This window comes from Astatotilapia calliptera, chromosome 10 (genome assembly GCF_900246225.1).
Source record: "Astatotilapia calliptera chromosome 10, fAstCal1.2, whole genome shotgun sequence".
Classification (NCBI taxonomy): domain Eukaryota; kingdom Metazoa; phylum Chordata; class Actinopteri; order Cichliformes; family Cichlidae; genus Astatotilapia; species Astatotilapia calliptera.
The window spans coordinates 8970852-8994900 of record NC_039311.1 but is presented as its reverse complement, the minus strand read 5'-3'; the positions used below and the strand labels follow the sequence as shown (position 1 = coordinate 8994900).

The following is a 24049-nucleotide window of genomic DNA, read 5'->3' as shown; positions in this document are numbered from 1 at the left end:
ACTTTTCTTTCTGTATTGTCAGTTCAAGCCATTATTGGAAATTTTCATCACATATCATTACACAGGTGATATCATTCACCCCTAGTCTCTTATCATGCAAAGTGCAGTAAATGAATATTACATTTATAATTTTGCATTGATGCATCACAGTGCTGCATTCACTGAGATGTGCTCCATGTGCTTTGGAAAAGCTTTAGAAGAACAAAAAGACAATTAAAGAAAAGTCAGTGCAAAAATGCAAACTCTTGATTTTAACAAAGTGGTGAGCGGTGAATGAGGACGATGTTTGACGCAAAATTATTCATAGAGAGAATGATGCAGCATTACCACGTTTCTTAAAAAAATGGTTTTTCTTTTGGTTCATATTTTCATACGTTCATATGAGAACGGTTTAAAGGAGGAAAAACTTCAACATTTAGCCTTATACTCCATTTTTCATTCTAGTTTACATTTCATCTAACATCAAACAAACAAGCCTTGAAATCTCTAATGAGGCGGACTGTGTACGGACACCGCCAGACACTTGGCACGAAATAAAATGAAACACCGGGGCCATCCTTTAAGCATAGCTTTTATCAGAGACGTATAACACAGACACTGCTTTCTATTCTATTTAAAATTACTTCGTCTCACAGTGTTACCGTGAACAAAAAGAATGAAAGGATAAGGTATACTGCATTATTCTCCCTTGCGGTTAAAATGGGTGCCGAAGAAAAACAAAACAAACTTGAAAACAACCATAATGACAGAAACAAAAGGAAGCATTTTCCATTCTCACGTTTTGTTCTTTCTTTTCTGATATTTTGTCACCATGTCTTGCAAACTGCCAGAAGTGTGGAAGACACCAAAAGGAAAAAGAAAACAGAGAACGTGAGATACATTTTTTCTGAAACTCTGCAAGAGGAGGACAGAACATAAGAGCAATTTAAGCACATATAAAATAACTGTGTACTGTAAAGCAGTAAAACAACCTATGCCCTCTGCTCAAACAGAGCTGGTGAGTGCACTGTCTTCTTTTTAGAGGTCTGTAATATTGCAGTTAGTCTTTACATCTGAGGGCTCAGAGCCAGCATAACCCTCAACTCAACTGCAAAGAGGAAACGTGTAACCAAACCAGAAAAAACAACAAAGAGACAAAAGATCAAAAGCATGGAGCAGAATTAAACCATTTGAGAAGTATTTGGGGAACTCACAGACTGTAGTATGACTTTGTTCAAAAGAGGTTAGAAATTGAAGCAGGAAGACATAGGAGAAAGAACATGTTATGATTGACAGCCTGGTGAAAAAGCTAGCACATCTCATTTGGTAACTTTCTTCCAACATACAAAGAGAATGCCCTGTGGTACCTAAGGCAGCTAGCTACATTGCAGTGTGGCATCTAATGAAACAAAGAATAAATCTGCACTTCACCTGTTAATTAGGTCGTCGTTGTCATCACTCTCCATCTCATCCTCAATGGCAGCCTGCAGATCCCCTATCCTCTTGAAGGCTAACTTAAGGTCCACTTGTAAGCTCTGATTTGCTGCCTCTAAGCTCTCGATGTCCATTTCCTGGTGAATGGATTGGAGCATGGTTAGCTCCTCCAGTGTAAACACCAGTGAGTACCATAAGGTCACAAATCACCCATGGCCTTACCAGCTCATGTTTCTTGCGGCTTGCCTCAGCCTCCTTCTTGGACAGCTCTGCCATTTCTTCTTTCATGTCCCTTAGCTGCCTCTGCGTGCGTTTATTCTGGTCTTTCTCCCTGTTTTCTGCAGTGATGTGCTGATTTCTCTCCTCCGTCAACTTCTCAAGATTCTCCTTCAGACGACCCACCAGACTCTGGGAAGCAGGTGACGAACATGTTAAGGGCACATATAGTACAGACAAGTGAACAGCACTCAAGCTAAATTATCTTCTTTGTACTGTTTTAAGTAATTTCTCAGCTGCCTGCAGCTGGCCACTGTCAGTTATGCCATTAATAATAACAAAATGGAAATGTGAACAGTGCTATGAGTTGCCCTTTGTCCAAATTCATTTTAATTCATTTTTAAGGTGAATAACAGGGAAGGTGACCATCAACTGACTGTCTTTATAAGAACCTAATTAAATTCATTCCATGATGGACACTTTTCTTATCTAGAAAGACAGTACAGAGCAAAGCAAGCGGCACTATAACTTTCTTTTTAAGGCCTTTGTCTTAAAATTACTAGGAAATTAAGTGTCAGAATCCAATTAACAGGTTGGCAATGCATGGCTTTCACATTTGTCCACATCATCTTACCTCCAACCGCTTAACCTGCGTTTTCTCATATTCCAGTTTGGTCTCTATCTCACGGATTTTAGCCTCCTGGCGGCTCACAAGTGACTTCTCCACCATGGATTGTTCTTGGAACTCTAACTGGTTCTGTAGCGAATGGAGCTGGAGGACACACACACATATTTACACAAATAAACACTCTTGAAGAGCAATTTCCACTGTACACCTTCTTGACCTCTGGTTTTTGCGCCCCCTCTTAAGTGAGATCTGTGAAAATTAAAATGAAGTGCTGATGTGTGCATGTATTAAAACCAAATTGCAGTTTTGTATAAATGTAATCCAAGTCTCTAAATATAAATATTTGGTATACAGCGTGAATAATAAGCTCTAGATAAGCCCCAAATGTACAACAAATAGTTAAAAGAAGAGCTTGTTGTTGAAACTGAGTAACAGCAAGCCACAGTAATTTCACAAGCCTTTAGAAAAGCTTTTGCTTCATGCAAAGCACGTTTTTTTTTTGTGTTCCATCTGAATGGTTTTCTCATGACTGATAAAAGGAAGAAAGACACATCACAACAAAACTGGTCCAAAAGCCAGCATGGCACCTAATAAGGGACTTTGCATCAGAGACAAGGAGGATTTGGAGTTCTCCTTTGATATTACTAAAGAATCCAGATTTTTCTCCTACTGGGGATAAGATAACCACTTCAAGGTCAGATGCTTTAGATAGCTATCACTGCTTACTCTGACAGGTTTTAACAATGCCTTACAGCCCTGCTGTGCTACTTGGGTATCGCCAAAAATATTCTGATGGGTGGGCCTTGAGTGACCCAAAACTAACAGTGTGCTATTATTTCTGTGTTTTGATTCTGTGATTATAGCACACAATTTTGTTTAGTTCACCATGCAGCCATTAAAATACAGTCTAGTAACACCAAGCTGTGGTCGTATAATGTGCATTCACACTTATGCTAAACTTTGCCATGCTAAAGCTAAATTCACATTTAATCTACCAGACGAAATTCATTTTGTAAATAAATGCATCAAAAAAGGAAATAGGCATGCATTAATACATGACATATCGAACACAGAGGTTGTCTTCTGAACAAATATTATTCCATCAGTACAACATGATAAAAGCACTTATCAACATAGGCCTGAATCAGAAGCATTAATCTTTGTATCACATGAATCCACATTTATGCCAGACCTCAACCATTAACAGACACCTCAAGCACAAAATGCAGTAATTTGACCAATCAGCTCAGAAATAGGGTAAATCAGGCAAGGACACTATGGTTTATTACAGTTGTATAATTCAGATCTGTTTGTGACTTAGCAAGTGCAGTGTGAAAACAAGAATTGGAATTTGCAACCACACCATTAGCCACACCATCTGTCACATTTGGAAGGCTTTGATATATGTGCTAAAATCTGCAGACTAGCATACTCACAATGGCAATTTGCTGATGATTGCCATGTAAACATTAGCACTTGCCGATTCATTTTTGGGATTTCTCTAAATAAGTGAACACTTTGACCTGCTAGAGAAAGATTTAGGTGAACACTAAAGTCAACAGTCTTTATTCAATTTCTGGCAACTAGAATGAAAACTATAGACATAAAGCCCAAACAGCAAGTTCAAATAATGCCAAGTCCAACAGTTCAATAAACTATACCCAAAGCTGGATATAGGATTTCAGTTCCCCAGCCACAGAGTCTTAAAAAAACATTTTCCTGCAGATTAATTGTGCTTTTCCAAAACCAAAAACTATAAACACAAACACTATATTACACAAAATGGGCAACTTATGTACTTTATATATGCATGGCAGAAGCGAGGCAAAGAGAAACTTCACCAGTCGTCTCTGTCTCATCATTTCCCTGTTTTGCAGGTTTGTAACCGGTAAAACTATAGTAAAACGGTTGTAAAATATTGATAAGAAACATAGCTAAATGTGGGGGTATAAATCAACGGGTAAACGCTGTTATTGGTTACGTTTTATGAAGTAGAAGGGCTGAAAAAAATGCCAAAGCCCAGCCAGCCGCGGGCGCCATTTTGGTTTCCTTTCTTCACTTATTTCGGGTCGTTTAGCTGAATAAGCTCCTTGTTGTGTCCTGATATTGTGAATATGAATGTTAATCTGCTGTTGGCAGTGAAAAACGACTGTTTGCTGGTTCTGAAAAGTGATTTTGAGAATGTTAAAGCTAAAGCTAAGCCTGCCAGCATACACATGACTCTTTCATGTATTTGTGAGCTACTAAGCTAAATTGGTTTAAGACCAAGCACTGGTATGTTGGTTAAAACAATCAGAATACATAGGTATTTACTTTAATAAACATAATGTTGAAAAAAAAAATGGGCAACTTGTGTAATGCTAAACAAAAACTTGAAAAGATTTTCACTATAAATTCAGCAAAAAAATCTGTAATGAGACACAAAAAGAGCATCTTCTGACTTTTCCAGAAGTAAAAGATGAGGGCTCTTTCATCAAAAGTTCAAGAATTTAAAAATTATCTTTCATTTGTGATCTAAAATACATAACATCACAGAATCCAAAGACATCTACGACCAGGGGACAGATGCGTTCAGATTCTTCAGTGAAAACCTCTACAAGGGCTCGGGAATACTTCGGCACTGTGAGTGAACACAGTTGCTGTAAAATTCTACCACGCTAAGAAAAAAAACCAAAAAAAACAAAACACAAAATTTAAACACAGCTGGGTCTTCTTTGAGCCAGAGATCATTGAAGATGGATTGAAATTCTTTATGATTTCTTTGTTTTCTGTTCTAAAGAGAAGATGTATCATTTGGCTTTCTATCAGTACAGAGTTCAAAAGCCTGCATCTGTGATGGCTGGCAGATACATTAGAGCACATTGCACTAGCTAACTTGCACATCTGTGAAGGCATCATTAATACTGAAAAGTATAAAGATACAGGTTTTGGAGCAACAAGTGGCAAAGTGAAGGAGGAGATGAAAGCAGCACAGCGGGAGGTGAAACGCTGCCTGAGGGAAGCAAAGGACACCTACAGGAGGAAGGTGGAGCAGAAGTTGGAGAGGAACAATATGAGGGAGGTCTGGAATGGTGTGAAAACCATCACAGGCCACAACACCAAGAAAAGCACAGTGGGGGGGACTGTGGAGAAGGCAAACGAACTCAACAACTTCTTCAACAGGTTTGACCAGCCCACAACCCCCTCACCCTCACCTTCACTACAGAGTCCTCCCCCCACTCTCCTGCCTCCCTCGCTTCCCCCCCTTCCTGACACCATGACACCCCCCTCCTCCAATCCCTCTCTCAGCAGCAAGACATCTCCCCCCCCTCCCCTCCTCCCAAACATCTCCCAGTGTCACAGTGGATCAGGTCAGGAGGCAACTGAGGAAGCTTCGCCCCAGAAAGGCAGCAGGCCCAGACAAGGTGTGTCCTAGGATGCTAAAGGCGTGTGCTGCTGAACTTGGGGAGCCGCTACAACGAGTCTGCGACTGGGGAGAGTGCCCGCCCTATGGAAGACATCCTGCATCGTCCCGGTCCCCAAAAAGAACCGGCCCAATGAGCTGAATGACTTCCGACCGGTGGCACTGACGTCACATCTTATGAAGACTCTAGAGCGGCTCTTCCTCAACTTCCTCCGACCACAGGTACAACATGCCCAGGACCCACTACAGTTTGCATACAAGGCGGGTGTCGGAGTGGAGGATGCCATCCTGTACCTCCTACACAGAGCCCACTCACACCTGGATGGGGGAAAAGGCACGGTCAGGATACTGTTTCTTGACTTTTCCAGTGCCTTTAATACCATCCGGCCCCGTATGCTTCAGGAAAAACTGAACAGGATGGAGGTGGACCCCTGCCTGGTGGCTTGGATCTCCGACTACCTCACCGACAGACCACAGTACGTCAGGCTGAAGGACATCACGTCTGACACTGTGGTCAGCAGCACAGGAGCACCACAGGGAACTGTGCTGTCCCCTCTTCTCTTCACCCTGTACACCTCTGACTTCTGCTACAACTCTGAATTATGCCATATTCAGAAGTTTGCAGATGACACGGCCATCATGGGGTGTATCTGGGATGATCAGGAAGAGGAGTACAGAAGTCTGGTGAGGAACTTTGTCGCATGGAGTCACACAAACCACCTGCAACTCAACACCTCAAAGACTAAGGAACTGGTTGTGGACTTCGGGAGGTCCAGAGAAGGTCCACTGCCGGTTCAGATAGAGGGGGAGGAGGTGGAGGTGGTCTACAAGTACCTCGGACAATAAACTGGACTGGTCATGCAACACAGAGCACCTGTATAAAAAAGCCCAAAGCCGACTGTACTTCCTCAGGAGGCTGAGGTCTTTTAACATCTGCAGGAAGCTCCTGAGGATGTTTTACCAGTCGGTGGTTGCTGGAGTACTTTTCTATGCTGTGGTGTGCTGGGGGAGCAGCACAGCAAAGGAGGACTCATCCAGGCTGGAGAAACTGATCAGGAGGGCTAGCTCTGTGGTCGGCATGAAGCTGGACACTCTGGTGACAGTGGCAGAGAAAAGGACATTAAAGAAACTGCTGGGCATCCTCTGCACACGGCCATAAACAATCAGAAGAGTCTGTTCAGTGACAGGTTGCTTCTCCCCAAGACAAGAACTAACAGACTTAAAAACTCCTTTGTCCCACACGCCATCAGACTGTTTAACTCCTCTCTGGAGGGGAGAGGGAGGGGAAACAGGAAACAGGAGGACAAAGGAGGGGGGAACAACTAAGCTGTAGTGCCTCTTCACCTCACTGTACAATACCTTGTGCAATACTTTTTGTAAATAGTCAACAGTGCAATAGACTCAATACTTGAAATGTGCAATTCACTTGTATTTTTATTTTTTATTCCTATTTATTCTATTTATCCCCTTTGTATATTATATATATATATGTATATATGTGTGTGTGTGTGTGTGTGTGTGTGTGTGTGTGTGTGTGTGTGTGTGTGTGTGTGTGTGTGTATATAACAATTCTGTAACTGTAACTTCGGTCGTTGCTGTGCTTTTTGGAAGTCGATTCCAAACTTCAGATCACGTGTTTTTAGGGAACGCATTGCTTACTCGGGAAAGACAAAGCCAGACTAAAATTCTTAGTATTCAACTAGCTTGCCTGCAGTCCTAACCAGTGACACTTATTTTTATTGAATGTTCATGTAGGTACACTAGCTAGCTGTTGGTGCTTGGGGTGACACAAAAGCCAGAAATGACTGGCACAGGGCCATCTGTTTCTACAACGCCATGGGTTGACATTTCAAACATGACTCTGCTGCAAGCATCCGCTGTGTGTGTGTCTGTGTCAGAGCAAAAAGGAATCTTCAGGGTTTTTCACTTGATTGGAGTAACCATATACATCATGCATAAAATAAACTGGCCTTGCACAGTAACAAGGTTTTGCTATTATCTCCAGCTATTACATTTTTTTCATACCAATAGCTGATATCGAAAACACTATTTTCTTACTTGCTTCCAATTGCCATCTTTATTAACCTGATATTCTTCTTTAAAATGATATAACAACAGAACTACAAATGAAAAAAAACATTTAGACCAAAGCTGGTTGGCTGAAGTTCAGGGATGATTGTTGAAAGGACTAAAATTACTTCTTCACCTAAATAGTTATTCCATCTTAATCGGCTGTTAAGTTTATGTACTCCACCCTTCCTTTAAATACTGTAAGAATTCTGAGGGGGAAAATTTGCTCCTTGACACTTTTTCTCTGATTTCTACTATTTACATGTAAATTGCAATGGCTGGAAGAAAGCACGCTACCACATAAAAGGAGCATTTTTGGTCAAAATAATCAGAGAACACAGTGAAAAGCTAAAGCCTAATCAGAAAGAAGTGTTGAGGCAGCAGGCAGGTTCCTGGCAGGGAGCTGTATTGCTTTTGAATACTTCTTTTTACCTTTTCCTGGATCTCCTGCTTCTCCTTTGTGGCTTCTTCCAGCTGGGCCTGCAGGTCACTGATCTGGCTTAAGTCCCTGGCAGACTAGTATGCACATGCATGCATGCACAGAGAAAAAAAGTCAGAGAGTCAGGTGTGTTGGTGTTCATGTATGCCTCAGTTATCTGTTATATTACTGTCAATGCAAATGTCCAAGATTATATCCAAGTCAAATATTTGGTCATGTAGTCTGCTGTACAACAGATTATATCCCCATGTTTAGCTGAGAATATCCTCCAAATTTCAAAGACACTACTGGAGAAAATAATGTTAATGTTTCAAAAATAAGTGCAACTACACTAATACAAAATATACAACCAAATGCAACAGTATTGAAGAACAGCCAAGTTCTTAACAGTAGATACTTGACAAAGTTCTCGAGCTGAACGGAAGGCAATACACTCCATTTTTCTTGGCATTCAAACAGATGTTTAAAGTTTTAGGCAGGACTACCTGAGCTACGGCAGCCTTGTGTTTCTTCATCAGGTCATTCATGTCCTCCTGATCCTCCTCCATGCGTGACTGCAGGTCATTCTTCTCTCGTTGCAGACGGCTGAGCTGCTCCTCCAACTAAGGCACAAACAGAGCGAGAAACACACACTTTAGTTTAGAATGGCAGGATTTATTCATGAGCTATTGAATATGATAAATGGTCATTAGTTGGCCTGGCCGTGGCAGTCTGGGAATCTCATCTAATAGCAATGAAACACAATCTGGACAGGGTTCTGGCTGGAAGATAAGACCAATTGGAGATAATCAATTGGCTCATTTAGGCAGGGAAAAGTGCAGCCAGTGCAGCATACTGGTGATGTCCCATTTAGAGTTCATCCTCTGTGATCAGGGGGAGGCTCAGGCCTTCAATATGCATTCTCTAATCTCAGACATTTACAAGACCTTCCCTTGCCATAAATGCAGCAATTAACAAGCAAAGCACAGGCACATAGCACTCTGTGTGTCATCCCGAGAGAGACAAACATCCTCAGTCCATGAGTCTAAAATGTAGGCAGTACTCTCATGAGACACCCATTAATGAGCAAGCAAAAAAAAAAAAACACATTCAACAAAGCTTATTTATCCATTAGAGCAAAATGTTGAAATCCGACATATGCCAAAGGGCATTTATTATTTTAATATTCCACCATGGGCTGGTGATGTATGCATATTAATGTTCGAGCCCTGCTGTATTTTGAAGAGAGAAAATTTGACAGGCACCAGCCCTCAGTTAATTAAACATTGTTTGTTGTTTTTGGTTTAATTTGCTCATCAAAAGAAGGGTATAGAAACATTTATGCAAATTATTTCCCTCTCATCAAAAGTGAACATGAAAAAAGGTAAGTACATTTCATTATCTATGAATGTGTGATATCGTGCACAATATCGACTGAGTTACAGATGCAAAAACATACAGCAATAGAAACATATGCAGAACATATTGGCATTCAAGCTTAGTCAAGTGGGTAATTGGAACACAATTTGTGCGGTTCCACTTGACGACATATGTTGCACCCTCAGGATACATTGTTAACAGATGTCAAAACTTACCGACATCTTCGCTTTGACCATATCCTCCATTTGGATATGCAAGTCCTCTATTTCCAGCTCCATACTCTTTCGAGCCTTCACTGATGCTGCACAAGTAAACTCTGACTCCTCAAGCTGTGAGAAAACAGGAGGAAGAAGAGGTGTTGGGACAAACGTTAGTGGAACTGAGCTCCAGAATCTGGGATTTTTTCATTTGTGTTGATTTGTGCATAATACACATTTCAAAGCATGCTTTCTGTTGTTGTATCATTAAGTATATTACACATCCGTGCTATGTTGGGCGCAGGCAGATGCCAAAATGTTCAAAGGGATGTACTTGATTTTTGAGCTGAGTGATCTCCCTCTTGCTGGGGGCATTACTCTTCACGTGGTCCAGCATAATCTGTGCATCAGCCAGAAGGACTTTGGTTCTCTTCAGGTCTTTCCTGAGCCTCTTCTCTGTCTCCACATCCCTCTGGCTCACCTGAATGACAAACCACTCCTTTATAGCCCAGCATCGTTACTTTCCTCCTTGAAAACCTATAGCAACCCTTGAGACTCAAAAGCATTTTCTTTCCAATCAAAACAAGTGGCAGACACTAAATTGCACAGACTTGACTACACGGACATGTTCAGAGTAATGACAGTACCTGGTCCTGAGCATTCAGCAGTTTGGATTCCAGCTCTCGTCTCTCTCGCAACACTTTTTGCTTGTCTTCATACTCCTCCTCCAGCTGTACCTCCATCTGTTTCAGCTGTAGAACACAGTGTCAAGATGCACAAATGCTGGATCCATGATAAAGTCAGACATTACACACCATCGACCGTCCTGCTAGACACGGCTGCTCTCAAAGACAAATAGATCCCCCAAAAGCAGACCTGGTAGCCTTAAGATTAATCACACATGATGCTTCATTATGTCAAATTAAAAAATTTTAAATATAGAAATCCATTTAACTTCTTTCTACTTAATAAGACACATGGAATAAAATAACAGTTTAAAGAATACATTACATTTGCAGTTGCAATGACTGCCTTGCAACTGTAAGAAGCCATTGCAGTTTACATCCATGACTATCCAGACTCACTTCAATTTGACGGACACCAAGTCTAAACCATTAAGATCAAAAGCCAATTTGTTTTTTCATATTAGATAGTTCTATAAAATTCTCAAACCTATAGCAACAAATAAATCCTATAATTATTTCTGCCTCCAAATTAAGACACATCAGTCACTGTGACATTTGACCAAAACTGAACCAATTCAAAATGTATACAAAGTTTCAAAAAAATTCCCTGAAGGCATACAGCAGAAAGTGTCCACAAATTGTGGGACAGATGGATGGACATCCAAAAATCCCTGCCCACAGCTATAACTCGTAGGGAGGCATAAAGCAATACAGCATGTGTACCTAGATGAAGTGAAATTAAAGTAATGAATTCAGGAACTTCATAAACTGGGCTATGTAAATAGAAATTTTAATTATTCAATTATTTCTTTGTTGTAACAATCATTTTAGTAACAAATCTCATATCTTTGGGAAGCCTGTTTATTTCCCCTTTAGTGGAGCCACATTTGTAAGGAAAATTCATTTGTAGGTTGAGCAGCAGAGTTGAGTAGGTAGGTTGTGCCCATAAAAAATAAAAATAAAAACTTGCTAATAGCTCTCTACCCAGGTAGTCCAGAAAAGACTTCACACTTCCATCTAATAGGGCTGCTAGGAGGCCTGCCATGACTGCCCTTCATGGTCAGGCCCCTTTGCACTGGTGTCTGCAACATTTGCACTGGCACCTGAAAATGTGGAAGAACATTATGTTCAAAGATAGACTGCCGTAGGCAAAATCTGGACCTATCATAGATTCAAATTGCAGAGAAGATGTGGAGAAAACTATTCTGATTGCTGCACCGATAGGGTAACAGCTTTTGATGGAGGCAGTGTGATAGTGTGGTGGAGCATCTTCCTCACAGAGAAACAGAGAGCGAGGTTTATCAGAGACTACCTACAGCATAGGTGTCAAACTCTGGCCCGCGGGCCAAATTTGGCCCGCAGCCTAATTACATTTGGCCCGCGAAGCCATACCAAATTACTATTAGAGCTGGCCTACTGGTATTATACAGTTAATATATATATTGTTTAGTATTAAGCTTTGCTTGTTCCATATTCAGTTTTTCAGCAAAACTTGTTTGAGTCCATAAGAAAAGATTCATTCTTATATCTAGAGGAAGATTTTTTTTTCAATAAATATTAGCGTTAGCCCGCGACTTTGTTCCAGTTTTGAATTTTGGCCCACTGTGTATTTGAGTTTGACACCCCTGACCTACAGTATTTGGGGAGTGTAGAGGATGGAATGTTCTGTCTGCAGTCCTGAGCTCAATCCCATTGAACACTTGTGGGATCAGCTTGGGCATGTTGTTCGTGCCAGAGTGACCAACACAACCACATTGGCTGACTTGCAACAAATGCTGGTTGAGAAACAGGATGCCATCCCACAGCAGTGTGTGACCAAGCTGGTGACCAGCATGAGCAGGAGATGCCAGGCTGTGTATGGCTTTTCTACATAGTACCAGTTCCCTTTTTGCTAAATGAAAACATTTTTTAATTGCCAATAGGTTGTTTTTTCAGACTTCAATCATAGACTTCAATAAATGACACCAAACAAGAGTCAATAGCAGAATAAACACTTTGGCACTGGCAGAAAAGATTTGGCAAGTCTTTCATGGGCACAACCTACATACTCAACTGAGGTGCTAAACCCACAGATGCATTTTCCTTACAACTGTGACACCATTTCAGGGGAAATAAACAGGCTTTCCAACAGTATAAGATTTATTGCTCAGAAGCATTGTTACAACAAAGAAATCATCAACATAAATTCCCTTATTTTTTGTGCTTTCAATCAAGCATGAAAAAAGTGTGTTACTGAGTACTGCAGTAAACAGCCCTGAGTAAATGTTAGTCAACAAAAAAAGGCCATAAATAAGAAAAAAAACTGCAGAAATTGCAAGAATGATTAGTGGCTACCTTCTTACTGCAAGATCTCCTGATCTCCTCTACGTCTTCATCTTTACTCTCAATCTCTTTAGAGTGGGTCTGCCGCTGCCTCTCCATCTCCATCTCAAGCCGCAGCTTAGTCTGAAGACATAACATATAAATGACATGTGAGACAAACATGTATTAGAGAGAGAGATACATATGCAACAATTAGCAAGAAGAACTCCTAGCTGAACCATATTTGCACCCCTCTGTACCTGCTCCAGCATTTGGATGTTTCCAGCCTGTTCATCCAGCTCCTCCTCCTGGTCTTTCACCTTGGCCTCGAGGTCACGAAGCTGCTTCTTGACCTTGGCAAGTGAGGCCTCATCCTTTGACTCTTGGGAGGACAAATCCTGTAGCTCTGCCTCCAGTTGTTGCACCTTTACATTCATGCCACACAATTCAGTGTCCTTGTCCTGCAGGCAGAAGGCATGCTGTAAAACATACATCTGGACCAGCCTAGTTATATCATACAGAGAGCAGAAACATCAGACATGTTGTCCCCAAGAGAGGGCATTAGAGTACATGTGGAGTATGTAGTGGAGAGAAGCCTACCTGCAGCTGCTGGCGGAGGTTAAACATCTCACCAGTCATTATGTCTTTCTCTCGAGCCAGCTTCTCCCTCTGGCTCCTCTCCCTCTGTACCTCAGCCTGAGCCTGGTTCTGCTCCAGGTCAAATCTGGAAAAAACACACACACACACACACACACACACACACACACAAAAAAAATATTTTAAACTCTAAACTAACAAATCAGCTTAAAGAAAGATCTCTCAGAAATAGATCTCTGCATCATTCATTTCTGTGCACAGTATGTTACTCAGAGAATTTGACTTTGTTATACGGGAGGCGCCAGGCTATCATCGGTTCTATTTTAGCCTCCACTTCTGTCCCCCTCTAATAGCCATCAATTTACCATTGGGTTGTAATAATGTGCAAAATGTTTTCTTCAATTGTCTAGGGCAGAAACACTTATGGTTAGTGAACTTAACAGCTAAGTGTTTCATGCTGTCAGCTTGTTGTAATTCTCCGTTTTTCTCTCTGAAGCGCAGCCGAAAATAATTTCACCCACAGAGCATCTTCAATTAGCCACAGGGGAGAGATCACATTCTGCCACAGTGATAGCTTCTCAAGTGCTTAAAGTCTTGAGTCATTTTCTCAGCTAATGCAATTCCACAGATTACAGAACATCTCAGTCACTGTTCAAATTAAAGAAAACTTTAGCATTAGGCGAGTAGACCAGTGCTGCTTAATCCGAGGAGAAAAGAGCTATATGCTCTCTGCAATGTGTGCTTATGCAAGAGAACTGGACAGGCAGTTGAACTGACTTCCTCTGCTTCTTCTCCAGATCATGGTTGCGACTTTGCAGGCCCTCCAGATGAAGCTTGGTGTCCTGCAGCTCGGCAGTCAGTTTCTGGCACTTTTTCTTCAGCTGCTGCACAGAGCGCTGCAAATCCTCATTATCCGTCTGCAAATCAGCCAGCTGCAGCACACACACACACACACACACACACACACACACACAATTCTTTAATGAAAGTGCAACACCTAGTATTACTATTACATTTCCACAATTAAAATGTTATAAGTGTGAGACAAATTAATTTAGATTTTTTTTTTTTATTATTATTTCAAGTTGTAATTTGCTCTTGCCTTTCTCTCTACATGTCTTTTGCTCTGCTGTTCCGTCTCCAGCTTGTCATCAAACTCCTGCTGAAGTTTCTTTTTGGCAAAGTCCATTTCACGAACGGCTCGATTGTATTTTATCCGCCACTCTCCTCCTAGAGGAAAGACATGCAATTCAGAAAATGTCTGTGTGACATTTGAGCATTTCCTGACTTTAATGCAGGTCCAGCCAGGTACACAGAGGAAGAGGCGTAAAAACCACAGACATGATGGATGCGTGGGATTATGGAGTGCACTGCACTGGCTGCGATGATTATCACATTCAAAGACTGAAATAAAATAATCTTTCTGAAAATAAAACTTTTGCTTAATCAGATGCTGAACTTACAAGGTCAAGGTATTCAACAGGAAACTACAAAGAAGGCTTTGTGTTTTAGCTCTTATCTTGAATAAACCTGAGATAGGAATTCAGAGCACACCACAACAGTAGTTAGAGGAGGACATGTCTAAGTGGCACTTTCCACAGTTCTTAGGCAACCTTAATTCTGGAGCTGTCATAGGCTATCAGAACTATAACAGCAGCCAGACAGACATTTGGGTTCAGGTTCATTTCCAAGCCTTATCATTTTAGAGGCTGTCCACTTCTCCTTCACATACCAACACAGGCTCCTCCATCAGTGCTGCTCATTAGCATATATATAGCATAATGACAACTTGCAGGGCCACCAGCTCTGATCCCACCGATTACTTTCTCATTCATCTAAGAATTCTGATATGCTCTGTAATGGCTTGTCTGCTGAGGTGGGTTGAAGGAGGTGGGAACACAGATATAAAAAAAAAAAAAAAAAGACCCATGGACAATATGCTCTCAGCAGGCGCTCTCTTTCCCAGCAGGGGGAGACCAATCAGAAACAAGAATTAGTTGTATGCCTGGGAGCGGACATCCTAATCTCCTAGCGGTTAATCCTAAACTTGGAAAATATACTTAACAGTATTATGCAGGATGTGACCAAGTCTTACTGCCATGTCTCCTGCTGAAACAGCTGAACAAAGCCATTCATTCCTGCAGCTACAATTAGTATAAGGGAGATTTTTCAAACTGTGCACATAATGCTGGTCTGAGTGGTTCAGTAAATTATGCTTCTGACCTGAGCTGACATGCCCATTAGGCAGGCTTAGGCAAGCTGCTGAAAGTGTCGCAGGGTGCAATTAATTAGGGAATTTAAAACAAATGCTTAAAAAACACTGATGACCGAGACTATGTTATTCAAAAAAACAGAGAAAAGTTTCTCCGAATTATCTTCAAATTCGATCTTGCATGTAGCAATCTCTGGTGTCACGACCAAATGTTAGATATCAGTGTCTTGCTCTACTAACCAGCATCTTCATCATCAATGTCCATCTCCCCATTTAGCTCTGATGTTTTCATGAGTCGTGCTTCCATCACCTCCATCTCCTGCGATTCTAACTGTTTCTTCATGGCATCAAACTTTGCCTGGAATGCACAAATTCAGTCAATAATCACACAGAGCATGTCAGTCATAATAAACTGAACTTCAGAATTACTATAAATTTTAAGTGTGCATCTTTCATATATATATATTTCATGTTTATTTGCCTGTAGATCCTTCATATCTTTCTCCAAGCGCAGTCTCTCAGAAGTCTCAGCCTCCAGCAATTGGGATGCTGACTCACTTGTGCTTCTCTCATCAGCGAGCTCTGCCAGCAAGTCTGCGATCTGATCACAAACAGGCAGACGCACACGGGGTGTTATGCAAAGTTGCAAACTACTGGCCACAGTTCCTGTGCAAGTAGGTAATCAAATCTTTAAATAAAATAAAGAGTGCAACTGCACCATAAATCTCCAAAATCTATCCAGAATGCACTACCATAGGCAGGGGGACCCACCCTGCTCTCCAATCGATCTGTATTGAGTCTCAGCTCATTTCGTTCCTTCTCCACTCTCTCAAGCTTCAATTTCTGCTGCTGAATCTCCTCCTGGAATACAGAATATAGCTGTTTTATATCAGATACATGTTATGTTATGTTATGTTGGAGGTCAATGTCAACAGTGATGACAGTATGTAGAATAGTGCAGACACGGAATGCATTTAAAAATATATTAAATCCTTAAAGATTCAACAGGTTGGGTGAGGTTTGCTCACATCTTTGCTCCGCATCTGGTCCTCTGTGAGCTGCACTTTAATGAGGGGCTGCACTGTGGTAAAGAGCCTCCACCATGGCCAGTCCTTCACTCCATGGTTCTTCTTGATGTTTTTTTGAATACAACGGATGGCTAAATCCTGAATCTAAACACACATATGGAGAGTCAGTCACCAAAGAGAAATCTGTGAGAGTGCAGGCAGTTATTTGCACAACAAAATACAAACTCATATTGAATGTCAATGGCATAAAAGTGATGTAATTACTTCCAAATGTATCTGTAAAAGATCCCCTATTATGACCTTAGAACCAGCAACAATGCATGTAATATGCAGCACCAATAGCTTGAATGCAGACAAATTGTTTGCACAGGTACCACATGGAGGCAGTATCCAGACTAAATGCTGCTTTTATATAATCACTGGAATAAATACTTTCCAAACTCTACCGTTACCATATCATCCGCACCATTGATGAACAATATTTGAAAATAACTACATTCTTCTGCTATATTGCATATGTATGGGCAAGCAGATATCCCGGGACTTGCCAACCTCCACTAGAGAGTTTCCGCCGAGTGTGTTCCAAGGCTGGAAGCTAATTTTTGATTAATTAAATCAAACATTTTGGCAGCTAATTCCAAGTATTACACGATTTCCATGCTGCTTATGCATGAGGCTCTCTAGCAGCAGCAGATTATGGGCAAACCCAATTAGAGCAACACAATTCTCAGCATCAGGTACATTTTGCCCTGAAGGTACTCTCTATGACCAATTAGGATTTGTCACACAGTGAAAGCCTTAACATGGAGCAAAATGCTGCAAATCTCTGACAGAAGAATTAAACAGGTCTCACTTGTCATATCTAGTCTATAATGAATAGGAAACAAACAAAAGATTATACAACATGAGCACTGTGGATAAATATTTTGGTATTCATATCACATTAACAAGGTGTGACAACTGTAAGACAGTGTGAAGTGAATGAAAAATTTGAACCAAGGTTAATAAACAAAAAGAAAAAAAAAACACTACATTCTTTTCCAAATATTCTATACATGTATTTCGGGTTTGATTGTCTGTATACATGTAAGACTTACTGTATATGTATTAGATATTAGATACCTGCAGCAAAGTCTGAGCATAAAGTTGCCATTTAGTAAATAAATGAAGCAACAGGGCTCCGCCAGGGCTGCCCTTTGTCTCCGGTTCTGTTCATAATTTTTATGGACAGGATTTCTAGGCGCAGCCAAGTGGCGGAGGGCTTTCGCTTTGGTGGCCTCAGAATCTCATCTCTGATTTTTGCAGATGATGTGGTTCTGTTGGCTTCATCGGGTGAGGGCCTCCAGCTCGCACTGGAACGGTTCGCAGCCGAGTGTGAAGCAGCGGGAATGAGGATCAGCACCTCCAAATCTGAGGCCATGGTTCTCAGCCGGAAAAGGGTGGAGTGCCCACTCCGGGTCGGGGATGAGTTCCTGCCCCAAGTGGAGGAGTTCAAGTATCTTGGGGTCTTGTTCGCGAGTGATGGGAGAAGGGAGCCGGAGATCGACAGACTGATTGGGGCTGCAGCTGCAGTGATGCAGACGCTGCACCGGTCCGTCGTGGTGAAGAGGGAGCTGAGTGTAAAAGCGAAGCTCTCAATTTACTGGTCGATCTACGTCCCTACCCTCACCTATGGCCACAAGCTGTGGGTAGTGACCGAAAGAACGAGATCGCGGATACAAGCGGCAGAAATGAGCTTCCTCCGAAGGGTGGCTGGCCTCTCCCTTAGAGATAGGGTGAGAAGTTCGGCCATCCGGGAGGGGCTCAGAGTAGAGTAGCTGCTGCTCCACATCGAAAGGAGCCAGCTGAGGTGGTTCGGGCATCTGACAAGGATGCCCCCTGGGTGCCTCCTGGGTGAGGTGTTCCAGGCATGTCCCACCGGGAGGAGGCCCCGGGGCAGACCCAGGACACGCTGGAGAGATTATATCTCTTGGCTGGCCTGGGAATGCCTTGGTATTCCCCCAGATAAGCTGGAGGAGGTGGCTGGGGAGAGGGAGGTCTGGGCCTCTTTGCTTAGGCTGCTGCCCCCGCGACCCGGCCCCGGATAAAGCGGATGAAGATGGATGGATGGATGGAATGAAGCAACATCGGTTTCTGAGGATTTCTTCATTATAAACAAACATAAGCTATAAGCTTTATCATTCTGGCTCTTTCTACACTTTGTACATTATTCATTTTTAACCCTAAGCTAAACCAAAGACATATCTTATAGCAATGCACTGCATACTGATACCTTTACAACTGCAACTATAAAGGTATCATCTGCGCTTTGATTCAGAACCATGGGAATGCATGTTTCAAATGAAAAAGATATTCTGTAGAATCCCCCGCCTGAGCTCAGCTGTGTGCTGATTCCATGCAAATAATTCTAAAAACTACATTTGTAGGGTACCTGAAGGACAAAGCTCCCAATATGGCAAGTGCCTGCTGAGGCAAAATAACAGACTTTTAAAATGTCAGGTTGTCCCCTTGAGGAGACAGTTGAAAGGGGAAAGAAAAAAAAAGAGGAAAAATTGTGGTTTTGTCATTTAATGTCACATGGGCTTGGCACAGCTTCACAAGGTTAACATGCCAGAGAATATCAATCAAGGCAACTTGTGACTTCCTGTCACATCCATATACATCAACCAGTAGCTGTCTGAGAGCTTCACCAGAACTCACTTGCACTATTCCAGAGGCAAATTACCATCTACTGTACATGCTAAGACTGGATACTTCAAACAGTGTAAGAGGCAATGAAGACCAGATCTGTTTTCGCAGAGGGATATCAGGGAAACAGCAAGGGTGCCAGTCGATGTTATTATACAGTGATTATTCTAAGACTCGACAACAACACACTCTGCAAATCTTCACAGTAAGAGAAAGAGAGATGGAAATTACTCAATATTTGACACATCCCTGCATCCTCCCCAAGTCTGGTGTTGACTAATTGAATCAGGAATAATATAAACAGAATGATAATCAGGGGAAAAGATGCCCTTCAGATAATTATTGCAAGGAGAGACTGTATTTACCATGCATGCAACAGCTGTATGGGAATAAATTGTTGGTTAGAAAAAGGCAGAAAAGGGGTAGCAAGGGCCTGCAAAGCCACTTTCAGAACAGCATCTTGCTTGTAATTTCTCTACCAAGCACAGTTTTATATCTCTCACTGCTGAGTACAGAAACTGACCTAATATTATTAAAAGCTTTGGTATTTTATGACTAGTTTTGAAGTGTTTGAAAAAAAAAAAGAAATTCAATAACTACATGACGTCCATTCATTTATCATTTCAAGTGTGGAATTTTTTAATGCAAGTTTAGAATAGAGTAATAAGCCAGTTAGCTTAGCTTAACTCAAGGACTAGAAACAGAAGGAAATATTTAGCCTTGTATGGTTTTAGAGAAGCTATATGACCACCTTGGCGGTAGAGGGCCCTTACAAAAGGCTCCAAAGAGTTTTGTTACCCTTAGACTCAGGCTAACAGTTACTCTCTGGTTTTTTTAGTCCTTAATCTCTACCTAGGATGCTGCTAGCTGTGTGGTCTGCTTTCATTGGGAATAACTCAAGTTCTTTTGAACTGAATCAAAATGAATTGGTTTGTGGATATGAAAGTAATGTGCATTAAAATGTCCACAGCTTAAATAAACCTCTGCAACCCTGACTCGATGAGGGGTGCGTCATAACTGCATATTTCATGTTACCTTGCCAACCTAAGTTGAGTTTGAGATAAATACAATTGAGATGAAATAAAGTCTCATCTTTCTATTATAGATACATGAGCAGGAGGGAGGGGGCTAAAGAGGGCAGAGGAAAAAAAATTTTCTTTGCTAATGGATTTTGTAATTGCACAGTTGCCTAGCAATTTTGAAAGGATCCTTGGTGTTGATTTTCTTCAATTTCTAGCCATTGTAAAGCAACAGGCACTTACCCTGCTTTGCTGTGTAAATAATCACTTCTGAACTTGATAGAGAAAATGTATTGGGGTTCCAATTTTAGACCAACATACATTTAAGTATTTGATTTAAAAAGAAAGGTACCAAAATATGATATCTGAAAGTCCAGATATTTTAAAGGTCAATTTGATTTACCTCATTACAACATTGACAATGTAACAATTGACAATGTTTGACTGGCATCATATTACAACTAAACAACATGCGTGCTTCCTAACAGTATGTCATAGTGGATGGAGAGATAAGTAATGTAATTCCATTTCTGCTGGTTCATCACAGCCCAGCTGAAGTGGCACATTCACTTAAATAGTACAACGTAATCATAGAGGGAGAAAAGTACTGCAGGGCTCTATACATCACAAGAGGACACATGAGGTCCAGAGAGATAGACTCACACAGGTCCTGGTAGAAAAATGGAAGATGGATGGAATGGATGGGTATGAGAGTCAGCAGCATGTTTGATAAGGCTACAATTCAGGGGAGTGGACTGATAAAATGTCACAGAAATGGAAATGTCACAATCAAATATCGCCTTGGGAAAGCTGATTGGATGGATTACAACGAGGGATGGGGTACAGCCAATAGATTCAGAGAACCTATTTGCAATTAGCTGAAGATTTACAGCAGGGCTGGTTATATCTACCCCAAGAACAGAACAAACTAGATCTAAAATTGGCTCTCAATTCTGAAGTGCATATCCTTCACCTACTTGACCTAATTCATTTTGCTCAGCTGTGCAAAAACTAAAAATAAAACAATAGACAGTGTGTTGCAATTACATTGTTTTTTCCAATTAAAGTGAATTCATTCAAGTTTCTCCCCTTCAAACTTTGTTGACAAAAACCTGTCACAGTTGTATTTAGGCTTCAGTTAAGATTATGACAACATTTGGACTGCTCGTTTCATTTCAGTATAGAATCCCGCATACCTTTCTCTTCTTGAAGGCTTGCCGTGCCAGGTAACCTCTACAGGCAGCTTGGAAGAGGGTTAGATTGCACTTGGTCTGCTCATCCCTCTGTTCCTCCAGCTTAGCCAAGGTTCCAGCTCTGAAGAACAGCTATAACAAGAAACAATCATACACAGATGCTTATTAGCAAAGCGTAAAACAGTTCAGACAATTTTATGGTTATTTTTGATATTATGAGATTTAGAGGCCCTGCTTTAATGTCAAGCCCAGCAGCACAGTTAAAACAGAGGGGAGTTAAAAGGTAAATTAATGCACTGAAGCAACTAATCAATAAGAAACAGTTTAATCCACAGTCAAGTGAGTCTTATCTAAGTGAGAACCCGGGTGATTAAGTTATCTCGAACAATCAGCCTTGTCCATTTCTAATCTAGGGCAAAGGTAAAAAAAAAAAAGAGGTAAACAGACAAAGAAAAGCACATTATGTCATAGCCTGTTTATACCCATGAAGGATTTGGTACCATGATACATTCCAGATATGATGGCAGGAAGCTATTAAAATGGACAGGATGACCGCGCGCACACACACACACACACACACACACACACAAACACACACTTTCTCAAACTAAGGTCGCTCTACAAAGTGTCCATGCTCCTTAAATTCCAAAATCCATATATAATATGTTAACAAAGCAAGAGCTGGGAATCATCAAACTGTTTTAGCAAGCAAATCTATAAAGCAGTAGCAAAGAAAGATACATTCAATGGTATCAATGAATATTAATTAAAACTCTCAAGGCAAAAAATAATCTGTTATTCTTTTATTTTTATTTTCAAAATTGCATGCAGGCATCATGTAGTAGCTTTATGCAGCTATGTTCCTTTCAGGCATGTGGCTATCTCTAATGGCAGATTTTGTCCAGTCAAGAGCTTCTCATTCACTGCTTTTAGTTGGTTTGGTGTAATTGGCATGCAAGTGAGACAGGTTGCCAAGACACCACTGGAATGCTTTGTGAATGGCCAACTGTGCATGTCTACTTCTGAGCCCATTTCACACTCCAAAGTGTGGCACCATGTGAAGCCGCCTCCAAACCATTCTTTTGTCATGTGTTTTATAAAAGGGCCATGCACACCGTACAGTATCTTGGAGCATAAGTCCCCCTCTTTTGTACTTTACTGTTTGATTTCATTTTGACTGATGGCCGCTTTCCAGCTGATAGGATTTAATGTGCATTTTGAAGCAATGTTTACTGTGCAAATCATACTAAGGTTGTGGTGAAAAACAGAATGCATTAAGAGGAGAAATTTGCTCCAATAACCTGAAAAAAACATAGTAAATATGGTAATATATATGGGCAAGGTAGAGACATGACTCTTGGGTAACCACTGGCTAAATAACTTGAAGAAGGGACAAGGCTTGGCAGGTCTCCAATAAAGGATGGCAAACAAGCCTCAAAGAGGAACAGGTGTACTGAAAGACACACATCCCCAGACAGCAAGTGTCATAAAAAAAAAAAGAGTTGTGTACTACTGCTCTGTGGTGAGAATTTCAAAACAGACGCAGAGCAATTCATAGCAAATGTTTATTCAATACATTTTTAAAGCTGTTCATTTGTTTGTGATGTGTGGGCATTACTCACCCTGCTCAGACCCATGTGGTAACTGCTCTTCTCCAAATCCAAGGACTCCAGAAGCTCCTCTACAGCCTGAGTAAATGCATACATGCACACAAACACACATTCAGCCTTTCAAAAGGTGGATCCAGTGGTGCTACTGACACCACAACAATAGAGCGGTCTACAGTTCCCCCTTATCTGTCATGTTTAATAACTACAGTGCACTTTTTCTCCTCTTCTCTCACTCTGGATTTTGTTTTAAAACCAAGTCGGGATGCAAAAGAAAAAATACAACAAACCAATTACAACTTGCCCCCTAAGATCCACCTGCACCTAGTCTATTCATCATGATCCCCTGTTTTTCTTGACCTAGTTGCAGCTCTAAACACACACATCCCATGTAGAGTTACACCAACCCAAACACTGGAGCCCCCCCTCTCCCTGTTCAGCCTGTGTATACTGTCCGTCTATTGTTGTCTGAGCCTCTTCTCTCTACTTGAGACTCCACTTTGAAAGACCACATCTAGATTACACCAAGAGAGGTTTGCCACGAATACTGAGGGGCTTTTGTTTGCCAGTGTTTCCACAGAAACTCAGCTCCAACACACTGACACAGGGGAAAGGAGTTATATTCACCCCTACCCACATTCTCTACCTTGCTTTCTTATTTCTCTGCAGAAAGAAACTTCTGTATTTTTCTCTACTACTCTTCAACTCATGTTTCTTTCATAGGTCTTTATAATGAAGCTCAAGCCATCCACATTTTTTATAAATTTAAATTAAAACCAACAAAAGCAGTACTGTCACAGTGTAATAACCATGGCATTTAGAAAAATAGGCATTTTTATTTTTGTTTGCAGTAAAGCACTTTCTAAGACCTGATATTGATCAGCTTCTTTCACAGGCATTATAGTGATGAAGTTAAGCTGATTAGGTCTTTACTATTAGCCCTGATGAAGCTTTATGTCTCTGTCAGTAGGCTGCTGACATCAGGCTGTTGAG

The 24049-nt window shown here is 41.2% G+C and overlaps 1 protein-coding gene across 9 annotated transcripts in view; it reads right to left on the bottom strand.

Annotated features, from left to right (window-relative positions):
• LOC113030009 (unconventional myosin-XVIIIa-like) overlaps positions 1-24049 on the bottom strand; it is a 62376-nt gene that overhangs the window by 7965 nt on the left and 30362 nt on the right. For 8 of the 9 annotated variants that reach the window (XM_026181019.1, XM_026181010.1, XM_026181012.1 and 5 more), the window contains 20 exons: positions 23072-23137; positions 21453-21581; positions 16550-16693; positions 16293-16382; positions 16003-16122; positions 15762-15879; positions 14412-14539; positions 14087-14241; positions 13313-13436; positions 12973-13173; positions 12746-12856; positions 10373-10477; positions 10060-10206; positions 9744-9857; positions 8655-8771; positions 8163-8246; positions 2264-2401; positions 1636-1821; positions 1411-1550; positions 779-823 (listed from right to left, as the gene is read on the bottom strand). In XM_026181019.1, the coding sequence (XP_026036804.1) occupies positions 779-823; positions 1411-1550; positions 1636-1821; positions 2264-2401; positions 8163-8246; positions 8655-8771; positions 9744-9857; positions 10060-10206; positions 10373-10477; positions 12746-12856; positions 12973-13173; positions 13313-13436; positions 14087-14241; positions 14412-14539; positions 15762-15879; positions 16003-16122; positions 16293-16382; positions 16550-16693; positions 21453-21581; positions 23072-23137 (2462 nt within the window). The remainder of the gene's footprint in view (positions 1-778; positions 824-1410; positions 1551-1635; positions 1822-2263; positions 2402-8162; positions 8247-8654; positions 8772-9743; positions 9858-10059; positions 10207-10372; positions 10478-12745; positions 12857-12972; positions 13174-13312; positions 13437-14086; positions 14242-14411; positions 14540-15761; positions 15880-16002; positions 16123-16292; positions 16383-16549; positions 16694-21452; positions 21582-23071; positions 23138-24049) is intronic. The other variant, XM_026181013.1, reaches the window with a different exon arrangement.